Source organism: Rana temporaria, chromosome 12 (assembly GCF_905171775.1).
Source record: "Rana temporaria chromosome 12, aRanTem1.1, whole genome shotgun sequence".
NCBI classification, from domain to species: domain Eukaryota; kingdom Metazoa; phylum Chordata; class Amphibia; order Anura; family Ranidae; genus Rana; species Rana temporaria.
This window is the reverse complement of record NC_053500.1, coordinates 127,515,677-127,541,755: the sequence shown is the minus strand read 5'-3', so window position 1 is coordinate 127,541,755 and position 26,079 is coordinate 127,515,677. Positions and strand designations below refer to the sequence as shown.

Here is a 26,079-nt window from a genome sequence, read left to right as displayed (position 1 = left end):
TTGTAGTCCTTCAAATTGGGGGGGGGGGGGTCACATCTTTAGATATTAGGAGTTCATGCTGGGACTTCTAGTCCTTCCCTTTTGGGGGGTGTGACCCCCAAAAGTGAAGGACTACAGGTCTCACCATCAACCCCTCAGAGCTGAAGATGTGGACCCTCGACCAGTGAAGAACTACAGGTCCCAGGATGAACCAGTGAAATCTATGAGGTCAAAAATAAGAAAGGGGGGGTGTCCCTGAATGGCAATTTGGAAATGTGGTCACCCTAAGATCGCACAGGTTTGCTAATGTGACAGAACACCGCTGCTTTTATAATATGTAAACAGTCTGGTGGATTTCCAAATCCTGTATTTCACCATATATGCTACGTTTACTGTTAAAAATAACTGTGAAGTGCAAAACTACGGTGAGTGTAACAAGATGTCCGCTTCCCCCCCTTCTCGGTGTATTGTTACTATAGATGGGTGCGGGGTGTAGCAAGATGGCGGCGACGGAACGTCACTTCCGTTACCAATTTGGACGGGTCGCCATATCTGACGGAACACTACGCTTGTTCTTGGCCACACACACCCCCCTCTTCCCTCCTCCTCCTCCTCCGAAGGAAAAGGCGGGCCGCGTGACGTCACTTGCTCTCCTGTGCAGCCGCCATTTTGAGCGGCTGCTTCTCCTGGCGGATAAAGAAAAAACAAAACAAACAAAAAAATAATAAGCGGGTGATCGTGCCAAACGTCACCCGCCGAGCGAGCAGAGGAGACCGAGAGAGGGGAGAGAACACGGGGGTCGCGCCTTCCCTTGTTCGGCGTCTCCTCGTGTCCTTTCACTCATTGCAGCGGTAAGAGTTGTGAGGAGACGATGAGGGGATGATGATGATGATGGAGGAGGGGGGATGGGATGTGTATGAACGTGTGTGAGGAGAGGAAGGCCGCCATTGTGGGCTCTTCAGTCCTGACTGACCTTCTCCTCAGAGAGGTGGCGGGTCATGGTGCGTGTATTGGAGAGAGGAGGCCTCAGCCTGTGTACAGGGCCTGTCATGTTCTCATCATTTGTGTGTCATGGCGGCTTCCAGTCACCACAAGGTGTATGCAGGTGCCAGTCCTTCCTACAGGGACCCCCCAACATCATGGCCACCTCTATTCATCAGAACTGACCATGCAAATATATATATATTTAAATTAAATGCAACTACATGCGTAACCATATGAGAAGTTTTCCTCCAATACTGCAGAGCGTTGTGGTTGCGATGGTCTGCAGGCGCCTCCATTGTTTACGCCCTTTGGGGGGGCAAATCTAAACCGGCAAAGTAATTTGAGTGCCCGTTATACGCCGAATGTGTTTGTTGTGTTAAAGTTTTAATTGTATGTCATTTTTGTATTATTTTGGCTTGTAACTTGCTAAATGCGATCTCAATCGTGCCGTAAACGCCGTCGGGGTGCATGCGATGCGTTTTGCGATGCGTTTTCAATATGTATAGGAGCCGTGTGATCGGCCAGCTGCCACAGAGCTTTCACCAAGCGTTGTTGAGGCTTCCTTTTTCAAAGGGTTTTACCCCCCCCCCCTTTACGACCAGGCCGTTTTTTCCACTTTTGTGTTACTTTAAAGTGGAGGTTCACCCTCAAAAAAATTTCTGACATCGCATGGAGTCGAGCCATCCTACCGACAGAATGCCGGTGTTTTTTTTTTTTTTTTCTCAGCACATACCTCGGTTATCCCGATTTTCACCCCCCGGCAATCCCGCGGTACTGGGCGTTCCCAAGCACTGCCTGTGATTGACAGGCTTCCGAACGGCGCATGGTGCGCGTCACAGGTTGCCGAAAAAACCGGAACGTCGGTGCGGCTCTATACGGCGCCTGCGCACCGACGTTCGGGTTCTGACGGCAACCTGTGACGCGCAGTGTGCGCCGTTCGGAAGCCTGTCGATCACAGGCAGTGCTTGGGAACGCCCATTCCCGCGGGATTGGCGGGGGGTGAAAATCGTGATAACGAGGTATGTGCTGAGAAAAAAAAAGACACCGGCATTCTGTCGGATGGCTCGACTCCATGTGATGTCAGAATTTTTTTTGAGGGTGGACCTCCACTTTAACCACCTTAATACAGGGCACTTTTACCCGCTTCCTGCCCAGGGCAATTTTCGGCTTTAAGCACTGTCACACTTTGACAATTGTGCGGTCATGCTACACTTACATTTTTTATCATCTTCCTCATGCTAATAGAGCTTTCTTTTGGTAGTATTTAAAGCGTTTTTCTTTTTTTTAATAACCCTATAAGGCAAAAGGCATAACCAGCTAGTTTGCACTGCATACTAGCTCATTATGAAATACTTGCCTTAGAACGAGGCGTCAGTAACTTATCTGGTCCACGCCGAGGGAGATGACATGTTGCTTTAGCATGTCTTCCGGGTGTGGCTGCTCCAGCGCTGTGAGTGGCTGGAGCCGCAATGTCGTCACTCCCGCGCAAGCCGGTGATCTGACAATATGGTTCTGGCTATCGAGATGGTTCCTGTAAGGACTGCGCAGGCGCAATCCTTGCCGACGGAAATCTCAGAATCTCGGCCGGCATCCAGGGCGACGTGGAGTTTGAGGAAAGTGGCCAGCCGGCCTCGCTTCGCTCACTCGGCCCGCTCGGCCTCCTGGCTCTTTTTTAACCTCCTCCAATCCACGGGGATGTTAAAGCGGGAGTTGACCCCGAATTTTTTTTTTTAACATTAGATTGAGGCTCATTTTGTGAAGGGGAATCGGGTATTTTTTTAAAAACGAAGCAGTACTTACCGTTGTAGAGAGCGATCTTCTCCGTCGCTTCCGGGTATGGTCTGCGGGACTGGGCGTTCCTATTTGATTGACAGGCTTCCGACGGTCGCATACATCGCGTCACGAGTAGCCGAAAGAAGCCGAACGTCGGTGCGGCTCTATACGGCGCCTGCGCACCAAAGCTCGGCTACTTTCGGAAAATCGTGACGCGATAGATGCGACCGTCGGAAGCCTGTCAATCAAATAGGAACGCCCAGTCCCGCAGACCATACCTGGAAGCGGCGGAGAAGATCGCTCTCTAAAACGGTAAATACAGCTTTGTTTTTTAAAAAAACTACCCGATTTCCCCTAGACAAAATGAGCATTATACTGATGTTAAAAATTAACATTTCCGGGTGAACCTCCACTTTAAGCAATGAGCCTGGATGCCGGCCGAGGTTCGGAGATTTACGTCGGCAAGGATTGCGCCTGGGCAGTCTTTACAAGAACCATCTCGATAGAGGAACCTTAACGACAAGTCACCGGCAAGGTCCGGCGTCTACCGGGGCTTTCAGCCAAGAATCCCCTGTGCGCATGCGCCACTGCAGTCAGCGGCTCATTGCAAGGGGAATACCGTATATACTTGAGTATAAGCCGAGGCACCTAACTTTACCCCAAAAAACTGGGAAACCCTATTGTCTCGAGTATAAGCCTAGGGTGAGAATGCAGCAGCTACTGTAAGCAGAAGAGCGTCAACAATGCCCATTTGCACGCCTCACTGTGCCCGAGTCAGTGTACCTCAAAATTCTTGACAGGCGGCGGGTGTCTATTCATTGTTTAAAAGTCGCGGTCTCCTCCTGGTCCTGTTCCGTAATAGGTGTTTCCCAGCAGCCTATCACGGACGTCTTCTCATCCTCAGACTCGGTTTCCCAGCAGACACTGTGTTCAGTGTTCCACCAATCACGGACGAACACAGTGTCTGCTGGGAAAGCCTATCACGGAAGGGGCCAGAGGGAAGCCGCAACTTTTAAACAAGTATAAGCCGAGGGGTGTATTTTCAGCCCTACAAAAAGGTGATTCATCACAGCCGATCACATGGTTAAAGAGCCCCGGCTCTTTACACAGATCGGGGTCGCGCCACATCCAAGCGGCGCGGCATCCGAGCCGCAAAAACAAACTGATGTGGATACGTTCACCTGTCTGGCCGATCGGATGAAAACAGTCATGCAGTCCGTTTTCCATCTGGCCGCTCCATAGAGAGCAGACACGGACCTGCCATTTGCCTCTTCTTCAGTGGGGATCAGCACAGATATCCCCCGCTGAGCAGGCGGATCCACTTGTGCGGATTCCCCGCAACTGAACATGGCCTAACTGATAATTGTGTGGTTACATAATGTTGTACCCAAACAAAATGTATATCTATTTATTTTTCCCCAATGTGTTTAACCACTTGCTTACTGGGCACATAAACCCCCTTCCTGCCCAGACGAAATTTCAGCTTTCGACACTGTCGCTTTAAATGAAAATTGCCCGGTCGTACGACGTAGCTCCCAAACAAAATTGATGTTTTTTTTGTTTTGTTTTTTTTTACAAATAGAGTTTTCTTTTGGTGGTATTTATCACCTCTGTGGTTTTTATTTTTTGCGCCATAAACAAAAAAAGAGCGACAATTTTGAAATAAATTTGAATATTTTACTTTTTGCTATAACGAATATCCCTTTTTTTCCCCTCAGTTTAGGCCAAAACATATTTTTCTACATATTTTTGGTTTTAAAAAAAAAAATCGCAATAATGATTGGTTTGCGCAAAAGTTATAGCGGCTACAAAATGGGGGATAGAATTTTTGTCAGGACTGCGATATTATGGCGGACACATTTTGGGCACCAGTCACATTTATACAGCGATCAGTGCTATAAATATGAACTGATTACTGTATAAATGTGACTGGCAGGGAAGGGGTTAACACTAGGGGGCAGGGAAGGGGTTAAATGTGTTCCCTGGGAGTTATTCTTACTGTGTGGGGGAGGTGACCGATCTGTGTCCCTATGTACAAGGGACACACCATCGGTCTCCTCTCTCCCTGGCAGGACGTGGATCACTGTGTTTACACACAGAGATCCACGTTCCTGCTCTGTCACTGCCGATCGCAGGTACCTGGCGGACATGGCAGTCGCCAGGCACGCGCATCGGCATCTCGAAAAAAAGTGCAAGCATCAAATTTCAGAACTTGGTGCCGTCTCCAAATCCCTCCTTTAAATCCTACCTATAGAAAAAGTTTTGATGAAATTATTTTCATGAAATCAAATATGATTAAATGTCCAAATGAGCTTTAAAAATACTTGTCTATATTTCCTAAAAGAAGAAAATAGCGTTTTGTGACCTATTTTTAACCAGTCTGTACTGATTGGGCGGCCTTTAGAAACGCTTGCTTTTATTGTGAATGGAAATTTGGCAAAATTAAACACTATTAGACTAGGGCTGGGCCCCATGAACTGGGCCTTTAGTCATTGAGAATCGGTAAAGGTCTGCACATGCACTGCCACATTGACTCGTTCAGGGCTAATATATAAATATAATGGGTAGAGGTCGACCGATATGTGTTTTTCTCTGGCCGATGCCGATATTTGGAAATCGGGGTGGCCGATGGCCGATATGTGTGGCCGATATTTTAGGCCGATATTTTAGGCCGATTTTCTTTTTTTTTTCCTTCATCTCAAAAAACCTAGGGTGGAGAGGTGGGGAGGAGATAATTGTTTAGGGTGGAGAGGTGGGGTGCAGCCTGTCAGTGACCACTGGTGCAGTCCATCAGTGCAGCCTATCAGTATCCATTAGTGCCCACCAGTGCAACCTCATCAGTACCCACCAGTGGAGCCTATCAGTGTCCAGAAGTTCCACGTTAGTGCCCACCAGTACAGCCCATCAGTGCCACCTCATCAATGCCCACCAATGCACCAGTGCATCCCATCATTGCCCACCAGCGCATACCACCAGTGCATTACCACATCAGTGCCCACCAGTGCATTACCACATCAGTGCCCACCAGTACATCACCACATCAGTGCCCACCAGTACATCACCACATCAGTGCCCACCAGTGCATCACCACATCAGTGCCCACCAGTGCATCACCACATCAGTGCATTACCACATCAGTGCCCACCAGTACATCACCACATCAGTGCCCACCAGTGCATCACCACATCAGTGCATCACCACATCAGTGCCCACCAGTACATCACCACATCAGTGCCCACCAGTGCATCACCACATCAGTGCCTCACATCAGTGCCCACCAGTACATCACCACATCAGTGCCCACCAGTGCATCACCACATCAGTGCCTCACATCAGTGCCCACCAGTACAGCCCAATGTCATTCACTGCCACCTCATCAATGCCCACCAGCGGAGCGCTCCTTGCTCCGTTGCATCTTCTAGCCTAGCACAAGAAAGCTCCATTCGTCAAAACAGACAGTAAAACAAAGTAGCAACTATTGAAAGTCCCAAAGTCCAATATAATACTGCAGCAGCGCCATTTCCAAACAAACGTTTGAAAAACGAAACAAACTTCTATATTGATTATATAGAAGTTTGTTTCGTTTTTCAAACGTTTGTTTGGAAATGTTGCTGCTGCAGTATTATATTGGACTTTGGGACTTTCAATAGTTGCTACTTTGTTTTGATGTTTACATTTTTTTTGCAGCATTGTCTCATTTCTTGTGGCCAAATTTCTGTATTGCCTACTAATATCGCCCTTCCTTCTGTTTAAGCACTGCTCAGCGCTCAGGAGTCCTGAGCGCTGAGCAGTGCTAAAACAGAAGGAAGGGCGATATTAGCACTCTATCCACAAAGCTCCATTCGTCCCTGTTGTGCTGCCTACAATCACCAGAATGCAGAGCGGGCCGGTAACAACCAATCCGAGGCCGCCGCTGCCGTCATTCTCCACTCTGGAAAAAAACGTCCCCTGACGTGCTGCGCGCTCTGCCTACAAGCCCCAGAATGCAGCGCGGGCCGACAGTTACCGGCCCGTGCTGCATTCTGGAATTTGTAGGCAGGGCGCGCAGCACGTCAGGGGACATTTTTTTCCAGAGTGGAGAATGACGGCAGCGGCGGCCGCCGATTGGTTGTTACCGGCCCGTGCTGCATTCTGGAATTTGTAGGCAGAGGCAGGGCGCGCAGCACGTCAGGGGACATTTTTTTTACAGTGGAGGAAGTCTGCAGCGGCGGCCGCCGATTGGCTGTTACCGGTCCGCTGGTTGGCTGCAGACTTCCTAAACGGAAACAAATATAAAGTCAGCAGATAGCGACGAGCGGGCGGGCAGGCAGGCGGAAGAATTCCACCCAGCACAGATCCTAGACAATCGGCCTAATTTACCAAATAATCGGCCGATGCCGATATCTTTAAAAACGCAAAATATCGGCCGATATATCGGCCGACCGATATATCGGTCGACCTCTAATAATGGGTGACGCCTTGATGTTATGTGGGTACTGAGTGGTGGTGACCAGTAGGGTGCATTATAGATGTCCACGCTGGCATAAAATGTTTACATGCTAAAAGTAAATAATGCAGGAAACATATGACCCTGGATACAGCTGTGCCGCTTTTTTATTTTTTTTTAAAGCACTGCTGAATGCATTGCAACATTACACTGCCTGGTGCAGCCGTCTGAGAGGGCCTGTAGATTTGTATGTCGCTGTATGCAGAGTTAACATCCATGTGAATGTGCCTTTTAAAGCAGAATCATGTCTAGACACAAGTGGGTTGCCAATGTGAGCTTATCCTAGCCTATTCATGCCTACATTTCTGTATGTACACAACTATGCTGAATCAACTATTCTCTTGTGACTGCTGTAATTACATGGAAAAGCTAGGCAGCCTTTGGTGATTGAACTGGGGTGGCCTCTCTGCTCCCTAGGCATACAACCATTTACTGCATTAACTAGTAGGGTACACAATTGTGGTTATTCAAAGGTTAGTAGATCAATTCTATTAACGTTGTCCATTAAGAATGTTGACTTGTGCTATACCTGGGTTGAAAAGTTTTGCCTTTCTTCTCAAACCAGCCCATGTTCAGACGTGGGACCTTATTGTGTATTTTGCTCTTTTTTTTTCATGCAAAAAAAGGGGAGTAAGTGCTAATCAATAACAGAAACGGATACATAGTGTTGGGTGTCTAAGTGGAATCGCACACTTACAAAGTGCGAATTAGATCTGCAGCTCTTGAACGGATTGTGTTGCCTGGTACAGATTTCTGTTGGACAGAGCGCTCTCACTGAAGACACTCCATGTTAAAATATATATATATTCTATCCGATGAGTATGGGTAAGACTCATTGTATGAAGCGTTATTCTTTAAGAGTCGGTTCACACTCCAGCGGCACGACTTCGGGGGGGGCGACTCTGCAAGTCGTCCTGAGGACGACTTCAGAGGCGATTTGCAAAACTACTTCTGTATAGAAGTCAATGCAGGTCGCCCCGAGCCGCCCCCGAAGTCGTGCAGGAACCTTTCTCTAAGTCGGAGCGACTTGCGTCGCTCCTATTAGAACGGTTCTATTGCATTGAATGGGACGTGACTCGTCACGCGGCTGAGCCGCCTGACGTGTCGCCCCAGTGTGAACCGAGTCTTGCTGCTATGGTTTTTCAGTGTGTGTGTGAAAGTATATGACTAATTGAAAGTTTGTTTAACTTGCTGATGGCAATTTGGAGGTAACAAGAGTGTAATGAACCTCATGGCCGGTAAATCCTAATCACAGAAAAATTAAATAAGCCAGTTAAGAGGAATTTTTTTTTTTTTTTTTTTTTTTTTTTTTTTTTTAAGGTCAAATGGCTTATTTGTCAGAACCTATGGTAATGACCTTTGTCTATAGACATAGCTGGCATTGGATCTCAGAAACCTGTCTAGGCATAGGGCAGTATGCAGATATCTTGACGATGGCCTTATCAGGGATTGGGGGTCATCAATGATAAACTGCATTAAAATATTCATGGTGGGAATTCTTGCCCAGTCTAGTATAAATCTGCTAGTTTTTGTCCGAAACCTTTTTTTAGGTAGTGCCTTGCGTATCTTGTTTTATGATGCTTGCTAAACATTCTGGCTTGAGTGGAAGTTTTTTCTTCATGTTGTCCTGTAAGTCTCTCTTGTACTAAACCAGTAGCTGGTTGTTTTATTTTTAATAATGGTATTTATAATTGTTGACTGGTTTTAACTTCTGCCCTAAGTTTTATATTGGCTCAAATTTTATTGCAACCGTAATAATTTGCTGCTTGGCAAGGCGTTGAAATTGGTATAATGGCAAAATGTATTACATTGACTTCAACTATTGCTTTTTTGTATACAGTTGATATGACTTTGAAAGTTGTCTTGTATACTGATTATTTTTGTAATGGTTTTCTAAATTGGTGTGGTTGCTTTATGGTTGTATTTATAACATTTTATAGACTAAGTTAATTTTGCATAATTAAAATATGTATTTTTATTTATTTTTCCTCTCATGGTGTTACTTGGTTTCACTTCAAAACTTCTACCAACATGCTTTATATAAATTGTTTAGGCTCAAGTCCTAAACCGAACAATTCGCATTGTGATAACTTTTAATTTGTGAAACTGGCATACCAAGTGCAGATTTTCTACTCGTAGAGCAAAAAATGTACCACAGAAAATCTTCAGTATTACGTTGTCATTTTGATCCAACGCTGTTTTCTTGAAGTGCGTTGTCTGGTTTTAACTGCTTTCTGAAGGAATCCTTTGTAGTTTAATTCATATTTAATTCATATTTTATTGATTGTAGATTGATGTAGTGCTGATTTAATATTGAGCCTTTTGGTGTTTTCTGAATGGAAGTTATTGTGGTTGGTGATAAAGGCACAGTGACTGTATTTAATTGCTAGAATTGTCATTATCCTAGACCTAGGGGCTATTGGGTCAGGTTTAGGAAGATTTGATAAACGGCATTGTCTTTTAAGGCGCACTATGCCAGAGTTTATACTGCATTTTAAAGTACAATTATTCTTATTTGTTGCTGTGGCCATTTAGGGAGATTCACCCTCTCTAATTGTCCAGGTGATCGTTATCACCACAAGTGAAAGAAAATCCCGAACTGTGAGTGGTTACCAGAACAGGAATAGACGGGACGTTTCCAGTGGGCCTACTGGTTCTGGTGACTACCAGAGATTTCATTAATTTTGAAGGAATTTTCTTTTCTGTTGTGGCCATGGAAAAAAGATGTCATAAAAAATCCTGGTGGGGGGTTTAGAACACCTCCCTTGCTTTATTCAAAAAGATACACACATTTTGCCTTAATTTCTGCTTTAAAATCTACTGTACGAGTCAAGTATTTTAAGATACAAAAAATGTTTGCAAATGTCTTTACACTGCTTTTATCGTTTTTTTTCTTTTGGTTTGGCATCTGTGCTCAAAATCTTGAGGAATAGCCAAGTTTAGCATCTTGGTTCTGCACTCAACAAACCTTTCTTATACTGTGCATTCATAAAGTATTCAGACCCCCTTGACTTATTTTGCAGCCTGATACTACAGTTGTTTATGTGTGTGTGTGTGTGTGTGTGTGTGTGTGTGTGTGTGTGTGTGTGTGTGTGTGTTTTTTTTTCTTTTTTTTTTTTTCTTTTCTTAAAGCGGAGTTCCAACCACAATTGGCATTTTTTAAATGTATATCCCTTCATCCTGCATTTTTATAATATAAATCCGGTCACTTACTATTTTACAAATCCGCCGCCGATCCGCATAGATATTCAAAAAGAGTTTATAAAACTATGTCCACACTGTTGTCATTTTGCTTGTGGGCATTGTGAAGCCTACAAGCACTTGCTTCCTGGAAGTCTTGGATGGGGAGTGATAATTGGACAGCGCACTGCATCCTGGGAAATGATGACACACATTTCCCAGGAGCATTAGAGGGAGATGTCAGAATCCTAGGTGGTTTCAAAGGCAGATTTCGTGGGACCGCATAGCAACAGGCTTTTCCAGATGAGTAAAAAAATGTTATTTATTTTTTTTTTCACTTTTTTAGGTCTAATGAGCACAATATTGAAAAAAAAAAATTGGGGATGGAAACTCCACTTTAACTTGGAACCCCATAATGACAAAGTGAAAGCAGAATTTTGGAAATGTCTGAACTTTTATTAAAAAGAAAAAATTGAATATCCGATGTACTTAAAGCAAAGTTCCACCCAAAAGTGGAAGCTCCAGTTACATAGTTACATAGTTACATAGTTACATAGTTAGTCAGGTTGAAAAAAGACACAAGTCCATCCAGTTCAACCACAAAAAACAAAATAAAAAAACACAGTAAAATCCTATACACCCAACTTCATACCCACAGTTGATCCAGAGGAAGGCAAAAAACCCCAGCGGAGCATGATCCAATTTGCTACAGCAGGGGAAAAAATTCCTTCCTGATCCCCCGAGAGGCAATCGGATTTACCCTGGATCAACTTTACCTACAAATCTTAGTACTCAGTTATATTCTGTACATTTAGGAAAGAATCCAGACCTTTCTTAAAGCAATCTACTGATCTGGCCAGAACCACCTCTGGAGGGAGTCTGTTCCACATTTTCACAGCTCTTACTGTGAAAAAACCTTTCCGTATTTGGAGGTGAAATCTCTTTTCCTCTAGACGTAAAGAGTGCCCCCTTGTCCTCAGTGATGACCGTAAAGTGAATAACTCAACACCAAGTTCACTGTATGGACCTCTTATATATTTGTACATGTTGATCATATCCCCCCTAATTCTCCTCTTCTCAAGAGTGAATAGATTTAGTTCTTCTAATCTTTCCTCATAGCTGAGCTCCTCCATGCCTCTTATCAGTTTGGTTGCTCTTCTCTGCACTTTCTCCAGTTCTCCTATATCCTTTTTGAGAACTGGTGCCCAAAACTGAACTGCATATTCCAGATGAGGTCTTACTAATGATTTGTACAGGGGCAAAATTATATCTCTGTCTCTGGAGTCCATACCTCTCTTAATACAAGAAAGGACTTTGCTCGCTTTGGAAACCGCAGCTTGGCATTGCATGCCATTATTGAGCTTATGATCAACTAAAACCCCCAGATCTTTCTCCACTACAGACCCCCCCAGTTGTACTCCCCCTAGTATGTATGATGCATGCATATTCTTAGCCCCCAGTTATGTGCCTCCTCCCAACATACCCCCTCTGCTGCCACATTTGGCACTTTTCGTTGGGGTAGGGGGAAAAATGGGGATCCGTCCACACTTCAAAAAGACCTCCTCCCCCTTTTGTGCAGTAGGGAGGCGGCTGAAATATAAGACGTTGCACAGAGTCTTTGGGAAATGGAAGTATGAGGGCTGCCAGTATTGCTGCACAGGTTGAATGTGTCGGGGTTTAGCCTGTCGCTTTTATTGCTGTCATGAGGAATGTAAACATCCTTGTGACAGGTACTCCTTATGGAAAGATCTGTTTTCTAAGACCCCTAGTCCCTCCTCTGCTCTTAAATACATTTTGCTCACACCAACATTGATGTGATCAAATGTCTTTCACTTTTGAAAATGGGGCAGTTTGCTTCCAGGTTATCCAAACCAGAAGTAATGTAAGCTCATTGTTCCTGGTTTCCTGTATCACTCCTCATTTCTGTATTCTGTTCTTTCATCGCCTCTATGATCAGCCAGTGGAAGGTACTCTTGGTGGGACTGGAGATCCCAGTAAAGCCGTGGGAGGGGACGCTGCTAGGATTACTTTGTCAAGGGAGCCGACCGTCGGCTAAATTGGGCCTCTTTCACACATGCGAACATCAGTTTTTACATCCACTTAAAGTGGCTGTAAACCCTGTTATACCATTTGTACCTACGGGTAAGCCTATAATAAGGCTTACCGTATTTTCAGGCGTATGACATGACCTTTTACACTTAAATGGGTAAAAAGTGGGCATCGTTTTTATACGATGGGTATAAAATGCAGCCTGCTGTATGTCAACCCACCGGATGTGCGGTAATGTATGTAGCTTCAGCTGCGTACAGTATATACACGGCTGAGCCAATCACAGCGAGTGATGTATTCTATTAATGAATACAGAGCCTGCTCAGATTGGAATAACAACCTTGATCGTGCCGTTTCTAAAGGGCCTGTACCGTGACCGACGGCGGTCACAGCAGTGTGCGGGGACCGCTGCAACAGCTTTGATCTAAGGTAAGTATATTATAATGAGCTAGTATGTGATGCATACTACTAGCTCATTATGCCTTTGTCTTGCAGGGTGTTTTTTCTTTTTTTAAAGGGTAAAAGTTTGTCGCCATTCCACAAGCTGATGCAATTTTGAAGCGAGACATGTTGGGTATCAATTTACTCAGCGTAACATTATCTTTCACAATATAAAAAAAATATTGGGATAACTTTACTGTTGTCTTATTTTTTAGTTCAAAAAAGTGCACTTGTAAGACCGCTGCGCAAATACTGTGTGACAAAGTATTGCAATGATCGCCATTTTATTCTCTAGGGTTTTAGAATAAAAAAAATATATATCATGTTTGGGGGGGTTCTAATTGGAGGGAAGGAGATGGCAGTGAAAAAACACATTAGAACTGCTGTTTTACTTGTAATGCCAACGGCCACCACCAGATGCCGCCAGGTCACAGAAGGAAGCTTGGGCCTTCACAAGGCCACAAAGCCGCGGCCTCAATTACCGGCCATCGTGGTCCCGCCGCGATCGCGTGGCGGGGGAGGTGGGGCCGCACGTAGACACAGGTTCTTGTGCCTCCGTGCGCTCGCGACGGCCTCAATTACCGGTGGGCATGGGCGCCAGGTCACAATTTCTTGTCGCAATTGCGACCGTGCGCCCGGATTTTGTCGAGCCCTGATGTAGTGACATGCCTAAAATGACAGTCAGAGCCAGCAAGTGAGGGAGCCTGTCTTTAGATACTTTGTATACTGCTCTCCTGCCTTTCTCCGCCATAAACTCCACCCCCCTAAAGTGACTGGCTGCTCCTAAAAATCAATGTAACAATGGACCGTTCAACAGTTTACATCAGTTTTTCATCCGTTAAAAAAATGGATGTTGACAGAAGCGGATGAAAATAATGATCATCGGTTGTCCAGGTGTGTTTTTTTTTTCCATAGGAATGCATTGATGTCCGTTTTTTCATCCGTGAACGGATGGATGAATAGAGTCCATATGTGTGAAAGGGGTCTTAACGGCACCTGCAGGCATCATCCCAGTATAACCACTTGTAAGTCTAGCGATGTATGGGTATGTCGCTGGATGGCAAGTGGTATAAACAACTGAATTTTCGGGCTGCAACATAACAAAATTGAAAAAAGTGAAGGGGGTCTTAATATTTTATGAATGCACTGTGCATGTGATGAATAGGAAATCACACCAGTTTGTTTTACTGCCATATGCTGGAACATCTTGACCATAATATATGCTGTTGCAGATTGAGATGCATTCTTTATAGTTTTACTTGACACTACTTTTGTATTTGCTTCATACTAATCTGTTCCACTGGGGATGGAAATCTAGATAAGAAGTGAAGTCCTGCAAGTAGCTTATCAATTTGTTTTAAAGAGTGGCACATTCACAGTTGTATTCGACCTGTTCAGACTTTTCAAGACCTATTTTATACTTTCTATTTTATTTAGATCCCCCCCCCCCCCCTCAAACTCAGCAATGCTGACTTGGTTCAAACCTTTGTTATAGTCTGTTAGTGTTATGTCCTCTAACTGAAAGTTGTTTTCTCAATCTGGTCACATTGATCGCTATACATCCCTATCTATAGGTGTATAAGCATATTTCTTTTTGGCTACAGACCAAGATTCAAAATGTAAATGACATAGAATTATTTTTTACTGCATTGCCAGAATATATTCAAACTTTTGGTTGTTTTGGGTGTATCAGTAATCGGACACACAATGCGTTTTGATTATAATGGAATGCCTTTGTTCTGAATAAAATTATGATTTTTTTTTTTTTTTTTTCCCCACTGTATTTTGTCATGGGCGTATATTTAAAGCGGTGGTTCCCCCTAAAACTAATTTCTAACAATAGATTCGTAAGACCCGTTACACTGCGGGTAGGCTGGCTTTTTTTTTTTTTTTTTTTTCGTACATACCGAGATCTCCCCGTCTCGTCCCTAGGCGGTGGGCGGAACTAGTTGATTGACGTTCCTCGGACGGGCGCGTACGTGACGTCACGACTTTCCGAAAGAAGCCGAACGTCGTTGCGCATGCGCCGTATAGAGCCGACTATATACGGCGCATGCGCAGCGACGTTCGGCTTCTTTCGGAAAGTCGTCACGTACGCGCCCGTCCGAGGAACGTCAATCAACTAGGAACGCCCACCGACAAGGAACGAGACGGGGAGATCTCGGTATGTACTAAAAAAAAAAGCCAGCCTACCCGCAGTGTAACGGGTCTTACGAATCTATTGTTAGCAATGTGTTTTAGGGGGAACCACCCCTTTAATAAAATGTTTCTTTGGATGCAGAATGCATTATCTGAGAATGTAATATGTTGATTTTCATGCTTGCCTTAATTCATTTTTTTGCAGTCCATAAAGATTTTTTAGTTGCCCACAGGATTGACTTCCAGGCTGGTTAAGAAAATAATATCCAATTAATCGCAGGTAAGCTTCTAGATCAACTATATTAAATTGAATGCACTAATAGTTACTCAACTTCTGATGCTCGATTTGCAAAGCGAGACTTTCAGAACCGTAGGCTGTATAAATGCATTGGCATAGAATTCACCTTTAGTACTTGATTTATTTATTCTCTTTGTATAGTTTGAAAAACTATTTTGTGGGCCTTTCTTCTTATTTCAGTGCAGACCTTTTTATAAGGGATTAATAAACGCACACAAAAATACATTTTCAGACCTTCTTTTTTTTATTCCAAGATTTTCAGACAGGACTATAAATAATATAATATGTGTTATAGACTCCCTAGTCATAGGCAGGTAGATTGATACAAGCTCCCTGTGCCTGCTTTCACGAAGACATTTAGTAACGACAGCAAGCTCCAGAAGAGTCCCACGCGGCCACACTCTTTTCAGAAAGTGACATATGAGGAATTTCTCCCCACACTGCTGTCACACAGAGTGCTCGTAACACGGAGAGGCTGCGGGAATCTGGAACATGTTGCATGTTCAACCCTAAAAAAAAAAAGTGGAACATGTAACCTGTTCCTGAAAGGCAACATATCCTTTTCCTTTCAGAGCAGTTTTTGTGTGTGGGGTTTTTTCTTTTCATGCATAGTGCCCCAATGGCATATGAAGGGAGGTGCGCAGAAAGTTTTTTTTGGGGGGGGGGGGGTGTTTGTGCATAAATATAGTGGATAGTTGGGACCCGAACGTGACATCATACACGTCACTTCCGGGTCAGGCACAAGATCCTCTCCCCGGCAGCACCCGATATGACGGTTCTCGGCCTGCTGATAGGCAAGTGGAAACTGGGGTGTATGGAAGAATTTGGGTGACAAGTCAGCCTCCTGACAAGCAAAACACACATTGCTTGCCCGGAGGGTTTGCGCTCTTGGCTTATTTGTGACCTGTTTAGCATTAGACATTAAAAGAGAAGTATGGGTTTTATTTTTTTGCTATTCATACTTGCCTCGGTAGATGCAGCATCAGACTGATGCTGCATCTGTCCCCCGGCGTGTCTGCACTGGGAACAGAGCCACTGAACACTGCCGATGGATCGGTTCTCACTCCTCCCCGAGCAGAGTGATGCTGACTGTCAGTCGGCATCGCTTCTGCTCTACTTCTCAGCGCTTATTGGAGCGCTGAGCTGTGGAGGGGCAGGACTGCCATCAATCAAGGCAGCTGGCAGATCCCGACTTGGAAGTTGTGATAACGCGCTGCCCCAAATGATGGCAGTGACGTCAGCGGACTTCAGACCGCTCTCCGCTGAAAACGGGTCACAGAAGTGCAAAACTAATTGCACTCCTGTGACCCAGAGGAGAAGCCCAGCCTAAAAAGCATAGGCTGGACTTTTTTTTTTTTTGTTTTCCCCATAGTAAACGAGCATAAAATGTACATTCATGTTCAATATGCTACACTTGTTTCTACAGACCCGGGGCCCATTCACACCTCTGCTTTGTGGCAATGCTGGTTTTAAAGTACAAGTTAGCACAGGGCATGCCTTCACCCTTTTAAGCTACCATTGAAAATGAATGGCGCTGCCAATGCACAATATCGCTCAATGGTGCAAATCTGCTGTGGTGCTTTAGCAGCCCTTATAAACAAACTGGCTGCATTTACAACACACATTAATGTGCTGCAACGTAGCACCTTGGTTTGGGCTTTTATACCATCCTGGTCAGATTGGCTGAGATCTCTGCTTTGCGGCACACATGGTGCTACTTATCTACATGTTGGAATTCATACATGTTTGCAATCTTCATTAAATCTTGCATGGGTAACTTACAGGTTCATTAAAAGTGTAAAGTACAATTTGGCCCAAATATTATAAGATTTTGTTTGCAAGCAGTTTTGACAGTTGTAGGAGTACCAGAAAGCATTGCAACAGATGACATTAGGTCACCAAATGTAATTTGAAAATCAAACCTCCACTTGAATGTTTATCCTTTGTTGGGCATCATTCACATTCTTGTCGAGTAGCCCATCAATTATGCTTTCTCGTGCACATACAACTGGGCATGAGAAGTGTACAAAACTACCTGCCCCTTTTTGAAAATCGCTACGTGCCAACATGCACGGTACTTATATGTTTTGGTGCAAGCTTTAGCAAGATGGGGGTGCCATATTAATTGCACTGCATCAAAAATTGCATTGGAAAATTTGAATAGGTGGCCTATAACGCACAGTAATTATTATGGCTGCTCTGTGTCCCGTGATGTGCGATTAAAGAAAGGGCTGCACTATTTTGTGCGCTGTGGCAAAGCATGCCATTTTGCCCTCATTCCCTGCAGAAGCATAAATGTATTCTAAGTGCAGAAATAAATTCAAAGTTATCCACCTACAGACTGCATGTAAAAGATGCGCTAAATAGAGAGCGGTCCTTTTTAGATGAGGAAGGACTTTTAATGACTGGATTGTTTTTCAGTACCATGCCCACAAAATTATCTGTATGGCAGGTTATATGGTAGTTTTTTTTTTTATCTGATGTGTGCAGCATTCTTTTCACTACCCCCTTCCTTCCTTCCTTTTTTGTTTTTTGTTTTCTTTCCTAAATCTAACATTGGGTACAATTTCCTTTATGTGCATAAACTGCTAGATTTCCTTCCCTACCCTTGCTATATGAATGTATTACTTTAGGCTGGGTTTACATATGAGCACGGAGCATCACAGCAGGAGTCCAGTGCACGTCCATTCACTGTTTCAGGTCTGATTTCAGCCCGAATTTTGGACTGAATCCGGACCTGAAAAGAACCAAAAGACGCACAGGGCTCCTGTACAATTTCCACTGTAGCCACTGTGGAGATGTGTGAACCGGCTTCATAGAGAGTCGGTCACGATCTCCTGCTGTGCGAATTGGATGCGGGTGTTTACACCCATGCAATCTGATTCCTGTCTAAATCCACAGTTCACACTGCGATCTGTGAACTGATCTGGGGGTGTCATTAACATTGTATTGGCGCCCACATCGGCAGAGGGTAGTGTGAACTGCCTGCTGGAGAGATGTGGGAACCTGCACTGGAATTGCGCTGGTTCCCTCATCGCTATAGTGTGAACTAGGGTTGCCACCTCATCCCTTTAAAACAGAACACATATGAATTACACAGGTTCTGAGGCTAATTTAATGCAGGTAAGGCACCAAATGAGTCTAATTACCACCTTAATTAGCCACAGAACCTGTGTAATTAATATGTGTTCTGTTTTAAAGGGATGAGTTGGCAACCCTAGTGTGAACCCAGGCTAAAAGGTAAGTGCAGAGACCCAGACACATACTTCAATGTTGTGGCCCACTACATCCTAGCAAGGCATTCCTTGTAAGCTTCAATGCAGATGTGTGGGGGCTCTGTTCAGTGAACGGCACCACAATGCACTTAAAGGGGTTGTAAAGGTAAATGTTTTTTCACCTTAATGCATCTTATGCATTAAGGTGAAAAAACATCCGACAATACCGCAGTCACCGGCGCATGCGCTCTGAAGGAACTTCATACCTGTGCTGTTCCCTTTTAGAACCGTGCCGTAAATGGTGATATCATTCATATTGGCGTACCCGGAAGAAAGACCAGGCATTGACAATGTGCTGCTGGAGGGCTTAGTTTTCTGAAAAGTCTGTCATCATGTGCTAGTATGTGATGCACACTAGCACATTATGACCTAAATTGCTCGGTGCCTTGGAGATATATATATATATATATATATATATATATATATATATATATATATATATATATATATTATAATATATTTTCGCGGTTTACTACCGCTTGAGCCTAGGTTCATTGCTGCGGGTTAGAAATTGTGCAAGTTTAGCTGAACTCGCACAATTTCAACCTGGCAATGCAGTTCGAATTCGGTGGCAATTTGACAGACAGATGTGCGGGTTCCTGCACAAATGTCTATTGAAATCACACCCAAAGTCGCCAAATAGTACAGGAACTACTTTTGGGAATTGGTGCTATTGTTGGAAATTCGCATGCCAAATGGGACCAATGTGAACGTACGTGCCTTACTGTTGCACAGTGGTTTGAATGGGCCCCATAAATCGTGAAGGTGTCATTATGCTATCCACATTCAAGAATGAGTGAGTTTTCCTTTTTAAAGTAATACATTGCCAGGAATTTCCGCCCTGAAAAAAGTCAAAATGTTGGCAGAAGAAACCAGCATGTTGCCTGCTCTGCTACCATCTGATATATTATATGGATTTAAATTTCTATCCAAGGCAAAGGTCCTAGAAATGGGGTGACATGTTCCACCCAAATACTTCTCCCTTCCCCATTGAATCAATTTCCCTTTTACTTCCAATACCTAGTTAGAAAATTTCCCAACTCCTTCCTTCTCTTCTTCCTTCTTTTTAACAAAAAAAAACCCCACAAGGGACAGTACTTATTAATGTGAAGTGTCCATTGTGCTGATTTGGTTGAAATCTTATTAACCACTTAAGGACCAAGCCTGTTTTTCAGATTTGGCGTTTACAAGATTAAAAAAATGTTTTTTGCTAGAAAATTACTTAAAACCCCCAAACATTATATATTTTTTCTAACACCCTAGGGAATAAAATGGCGGTCATTGCAATACTTTTTGTCACACCGTATTTGCGCAGCGGTCTTGCAAGCGCATTTTATTTGGAAAAAAATTAACTTTTTTGTATTAAAAAAATAAGACAACAGTAAAGTTAGACATTTTTTAAAATATATTGTGAAAGATAATGTTACGCCGAGTAAAATGATACCCAACATGTCGCTCTTCAAAATTGCGCCCGCTCGTGGAATGGCGTCAAACTTTTACCCTTAAAATTCTCCATAGGCGACGTTTAAGAAATTCTATAGGTTGCATCTTTTGAGCTACAGAGGAGGTCTAAGGCTAGAATTATTGCTCTCGCTCTTACGATTGCGGTGATACCTCATGTGTGGTTTAAACACCGTTTTATATGGGGGCGCTACTCACGTATGCGTTCGCTTTTGCACGAGCTCGTCGGGACAGGGTGCTTTTAAAAAAAATTGTTTTTTTTTGTTTTGTTATTTTTATTTTATAAATTTTTACACAAATAAAAAATGGATCACTTTTTTTTTATTTTTATTACAAGGAATGTAAACTTCCCTTGTAATAGACTAAAATGCGCAAAAAAAAATGATTTGTCACTTGAAAAAAAAAATATTGCTTTAGGAAGCATGGGCGGAAGTGACGTTTTGACATTACTTCCGCCCTGCTATGCTATGGGGACGGGTGGGGGCCATCTTGCCCTCACTTGTATCCCAGCCGAGCAGGGGAGAGGACTCAATCGCCTCTGCCGCTACCTGACGGCTCCAGTAAGCGGTGGAGGGCGCGGGAGAGCGGCGGGAGGGGGGCCCTCTCCCGCCGCCAATAACGGTGATCTCGCGGCAAATCCGCTGCGGAGACCACAGTTATCGCTGACGGGACCGCTCACTGAAGATATGGATATCTCGGTTGTGGCAGCAGCTGCTGCCGTTACAGAGATATCTATCTTTAAAAAATGACATATATACAGTGAACGGTCCTTAAGTGGTTAACAGACTGTACTATGGCTCCTGTCAATGAAGAGCGATCTATGAATAGAGGACAGGTGGGTGATTCATAGGTCTGCCTCCTCCATTCATAGAAGCTAGAATACAGCTTCTATAAATGAAGAGAGGATAAAAAAAAGCATTTTTGTCACCCTTGACATATGCCTATCATAGGTTGCTTGGCTCTATTAACCTCTAACACATTGTCAAGTACTGTCCCTTGTACTGCTGCTTTGTTTTTGTATATGTGGCTTTAACAATTTTTATTCTAATCTTTAATGATATTTCCCTGTAATTGTTTCATCATTTTAATATCCGTTTTTTGGTTTCCCTGGACATCCATCATGTTCATTGTTTGTTGAAATGATATTTGTATTTTAAAACTTCTCTGCACATGCAGTGTGCACAATTTAGACTGAAGGTATATTTGTACAATTAAGTCTGATGTGGACATTGCCTTTTTTCATCTGCAGGTGTTTGTTATTACAGTTCAACATGGCTGTGGTCATCCGTTTGCAAGGTCTGCCTATAGTGGCTGGGACCATGGACATTCGTCACTTCTTCTCTGGATTAACCATTCCTGATGGTGGCGTTCATATTGTAGGGGGTGAACAGGGTGAGGCGTTCATCGTCTTTGCCACTGATGAAGATGCACGACTTGGCATGATGCGCACAGGTGGCACAATCAAAGGGTCAAAAGTTTCATTGTTGTTGAGCAGTAAGACTGAAATGCAGAACATGATTGAACTTAGCCGTAGGCGTTTTGAAACTGCTAATGTTGATCTTCCACCTGCAAGTTCTAACCGCCCTGGACCTCCACCTAATCCAGCAATGGGCAGCGGTAGCTCTGTAATGAATCGGGTCAGTTTGCCAACAACTGTACCTAATTTTAGTAGCCCTTCCACAAGCACAGTTTCTACAGTTACCACTGTACATGATGGCACTAAGAATGTCGCAACTTTTTCTACTGCCAATATTGGAAATGCTCCACCGAATTTAGGTGGGGCGTTTTGCAATCCAACATTTGCTTCTCCTATGCCCAGTGTTGCCCCTCAGCTGCCTGCTGTACCCCCACCTCCAATTCCTCCAATGCCAACAATGCCCACACTGCCACCAATGCCTTCCATACCTCCTATGCCTGTACCCCCTCCTGTATCTTCATTACCTCCAGTGCCACCTGTCCCTCCAATTCCACCTGTTCCACCAGTCCCACCCATCACTGCTCTCCCTCCAATGTCTGGAATGCCACCTTTGAACCCACCTCCAGTAGGAGTTGGACCTTTGCCTACAGGAATGAATGGTTCTGGTTCACAAATGAGTAATATGAATCCACTGTTTCTTGGTCCTGTAAATCCAATGCCTTTGGGTTCTCAGAATGCAGTCAAGCAACATCCTCCCCCTTTGAATCATGATGATCCATATGTAGCGATTCATGACTTGCCTATTCCAGTGTCGGAAGGGGATATCAGGGAGTTTCTTCATGGTTTACGTGTAGATATGGTCCTTATTATTAAAGATGCCTTGGGTCGCTTCACTGGTAGCGCATTGGTGAAACTTCTAACACCGCATGACACGTTCGAAGCTTTGAAACGGAATAGAATGATGATAGGGCAGCGTTTTGTTGAAGTCACCCCAGCATCTGAGAGACAGTGGGTGATGTCTGGTGGGAACCTTGTCAAACTTGGTCCAGGTCTCCATGGACCCTCACATATTATGCAGCAGTCACATACCAGATCTAAATCTCCCAGCATTCGGCAGCGTTCAAGGTCAAGATCCCCCCATGAGCATGGTTTTTGTGTTTTTTTGAAAGGGCTTCCCTATGAGGCAGAAAACAAGCATATCATTGATTTCTTTAAAAATCTAGACATTATTGAAGACAGTATCTACATAGCTTATGGACCCAATGGAAAAGCATCTGGTGAAGGTTTTCTGGAATTTAGAAACGAGTCCGATTATAAAATTGCACTAAACAAGCATAAGCAATATTTGGGCAATCGTTTTATTCAAGTTCACCCAGTCAATAAGAGCCAAATGGTTGAAAAGATAGACTCGCTTAGGAAAAAAATACAGAGTTTCAATTACATGGACCATAAAGACGCCCTTCTTGATATGGGGTTAGAGAAGCATGTACCTAGGTTGTGGGCACATCTTTCAAATCTACCTTATAACATCGGTAGAAAGGATGTATTTCAGTTCTTTCATTTAGAAGGCATTGGAGTTGAGGAAAACGGTGTACAAGTTCTGATGGATAACAGTGGTCAAGGCTTAGGACAGGCTATTGTTCAGTTCAGGAGTGAAGATGATGCTCGTAAATCCGAGCGCTTGAATCGCAAGAAGCTTAATGGGAGAGATGCTTTTGTGCGTATAATACATAACGAAGAGAGGAAAGACATTGAGAACAATCCTCCTATTCAAGGGAGAAAGGGTTTTAAAATGCAGAATTATGGCAATTCCCCACCTGACACAATGAGAGGAAGTGGAGATGAATTTTCTTTCTTGAGTAATAACCTGAAAGACAACAATGGTCAAAATTTTCCCTTCTCTAGTAAATTCAGTGGACAAAGTAGTAATTTTGGTCCGCCTGGCCCACCACCCGGAATGGGAAGTAGTTTTGGAGATACAAGGCCACCACCAGGGTCTTCTAACGTACCAAATTCACCACTTGATCCCCCAGGATTTGGTAGTGGCCAAGGTAATTTCAATGTTCCTCCATCTAATTTTGGAAACGGACCCCCACCTTTTGGAAGTGGTCCATCCGGTACAAATCCACCTCCTAACTTTAACGCAGCACCTCCAAACCTAAGTGGTCCTGGGGTTTTGAATGCTCCTCCAGGGTTTGGGCCAGGAAATCTGCAAATTGGTGGTCCTCCAGGCTTTAGCTCTGGGTCTGGAAAGCCAGGTCCTACAGTAATAAGAATTCAGAATATGCCTTTTACAGTTTCTGTAGATGAAATTTTGGATTTCTTTTATGGTTATCAATTGATACCTGGCTCTGTGTGTTTAAAATATAGCGATAAGGGTATGCCTACCGGTGAAGCCCTGGTGGCATTTGAATCCCGTGATGAAGCAATGGCAGCTGTGGTGGAATTAAATGATCGGCCAATAGGAGCAAGGAAGGTTAAGCTTGCTTTGGGTTAGATTATTGAAGTGGGGGATCAACAAGATGTTATAAACTGTGACTGACATATACTTTTAGTTTACTTGAGCATATTGCTTCTTATTGTATTGTTTTTCATGGTGCCCAATGTGTATTGAACAACTGCATAAACAAATTGCTTTGGTCAAATGTAAAATTAGGGGTGCGCTTTTTTCCACCCCCCCACTTTTTGACAGTGTTATTCTGACAAGGCATACATGAATAAAATTATGTTGTGCTCTATTTTTTTTTCCCCCCAAATGAAGCTAGTAAATTTGGTGTCTTTTCAGATTTGTACAAAGTTTTGCATTGTGTTTTTTTCCATTTGAATCTGATATTCCTGGTCAAATGCATTATAGGGGAGGATTTTCTATTATGTTTTATAGCTCCTTTTTTGTTGATGTGATTGCCACCACCTTTTTGAAGGAAATTGTGAATACCTATGCATTCTATCCCTTTCATTGCAAGGGGGGGACAAGGGGTTTCATATTGCTCTGTGGCTACAATCCTTTATAAAGCTGGGTACTCTCGGAATACAATGGCACAGCAGGTACGATCGCCGCACCGACATCGCTTGTGTTGGTACGGCAATCTGTTTTATGTTTTTCAACTCTCTGGTTTGAATGAACAACTCGGTGTGTACCCAGCTTAAGTCACTGACCTGCAATCGGTAGACAAATGAGAAACCCCAACCTTACTGGTTACGTAATTATTGAGTAATTTAAATTTTCAGAAGTGGCAAATTTTTATTTTCTAAATCAGCTGCTCGTAACCAACTTATACTTTAATCAAAGTGATATTAAGGATGTCCAATAGTGCATTTTTTTTTTATAGCAAGACTTCATCTTTACTGATTTAAAGATGCTGTAATATCTTTAATTGCCTGTTCTTTTTTTTTTTCTTTTTTTTTTTACTGGTCCTTGTCAAAATTATCAACAATTTGTATATCTTTGTCGTCTAAATTATTTTTAAGAAGTAGACTGGTTCCACTGGTTAGTGAAAATCTGTGAGCCGGTGGCAAAGCTTTCATTCCCTGTTTTGGTTTAATATTTCACATTTTGTACAATCTGATTTATCTTTTGGAGAGATAGCAGTGCAGAAACTGAACATGCTTTTGTTCAATGCCTGAAAAGACTAAATGCTGAATGAAAAAGGTGGTTGCTCTGCAGATTTTCCTTTCTCCTTCCTTGCTTTTTGTGTCTGTTTCTGTATTGCTTTCATCAATCCACATGGATGTGCTACCCCACGTTTTTTGGCATCTGAATGCTGACTGTACATAAATGATCTCTGTTAATAAAATGTATGCTAATGTCGATGTTCAACTTGACTTTTTATACTTTGATGTGATTTGGGTTGTTTTTTTTTTTTGTTTTGTTTTTGTCCCAGATAATCTGACATTGGGTATAATATTGTGGAAATTGCCTAATTAAAACACTACGATTGTACAGTTTGTAAAAGCACTGCCGTGCTCCATAAGTTTGGTTCATGAGAACTTGGCAATTTTTCATATGAGAAATGTAAATAACAGTAGTGTTCCCCTCATTTTTACAAAGCCTTTTGTGATGCATGTTTTGATTTGCATTGCCTAGCTTTGTAGTTCTGTCTGTTTTTAAAGCAGCAATGGCTGAAGCTTGTAAAATGTAAGCCTTACCAAAGTACATGTGTATCTAGAACAGATTAGAATTTTTTTTTTTTTTCTTTACTGTTATATTTACAATTTGTAATAGCTTAGCTTGTTTTGGTTTAAAACATTTTCACACTTTTATGAAAATGTATTTTCTTAATGGTTTGTCTTTAAATGTTAAAGAAATAAAAAAAAGAAACAAAAAAAAGTTGATTCTATGCATTAAATAAAATGTGTTTTGTCCTTGATATTTTACATGTAGTGTACAACTGCTTGGTAAGCAGGTAAAGGAAAAACATTTGTTTGCATTTTTTTTATTCTTAGTATTTCAAATCTTGAGCAGGCTTGCTGAGCTTTTCGTTTTGAACTGTAAAGCCAGTGTTCAAATGTGGATCGTGCTTAAGTCACTTCATTTACATTTTTGATTACCAGAATTCTTATTGCTATATATTATTGGCTTTGTTTTCCTTCACAAATG

At 43.1% G+C, this 26,079-nt stretch overlaps 1 protein-coding gene across 1 annotated transcript; it reads left to right on the top strand.

Moving 5' to 3' along the window:
• Positions 1 to 600: 600 nt before the first annotated feature.
• RBM12 (RNA binding motif protein 12) lies at positions 601 to 25,299 on the top strand. The gene is made up of 3 exons (XM_040330615.1): positions 601 to 830; positions 15,237 to 15,311; positions 21,315 to 25,299. Exon 3 carries the CDS (start codon positions 21,337 to 21,339, stop codon positions 23,977 to 23,979), a length of 2,643 nt encoding a protein of 880 aa, XP_040186549.1. The 5' UTR covers positions 601 to 830; positions 15,237 to 15,311; positions 21,315 to 21,336; the 3' UTR covers positions 23,980 to 25,299.
• The last annotated feature ends 780 nt before the right edge of the window (positions 25,300 to 26,079 follow it).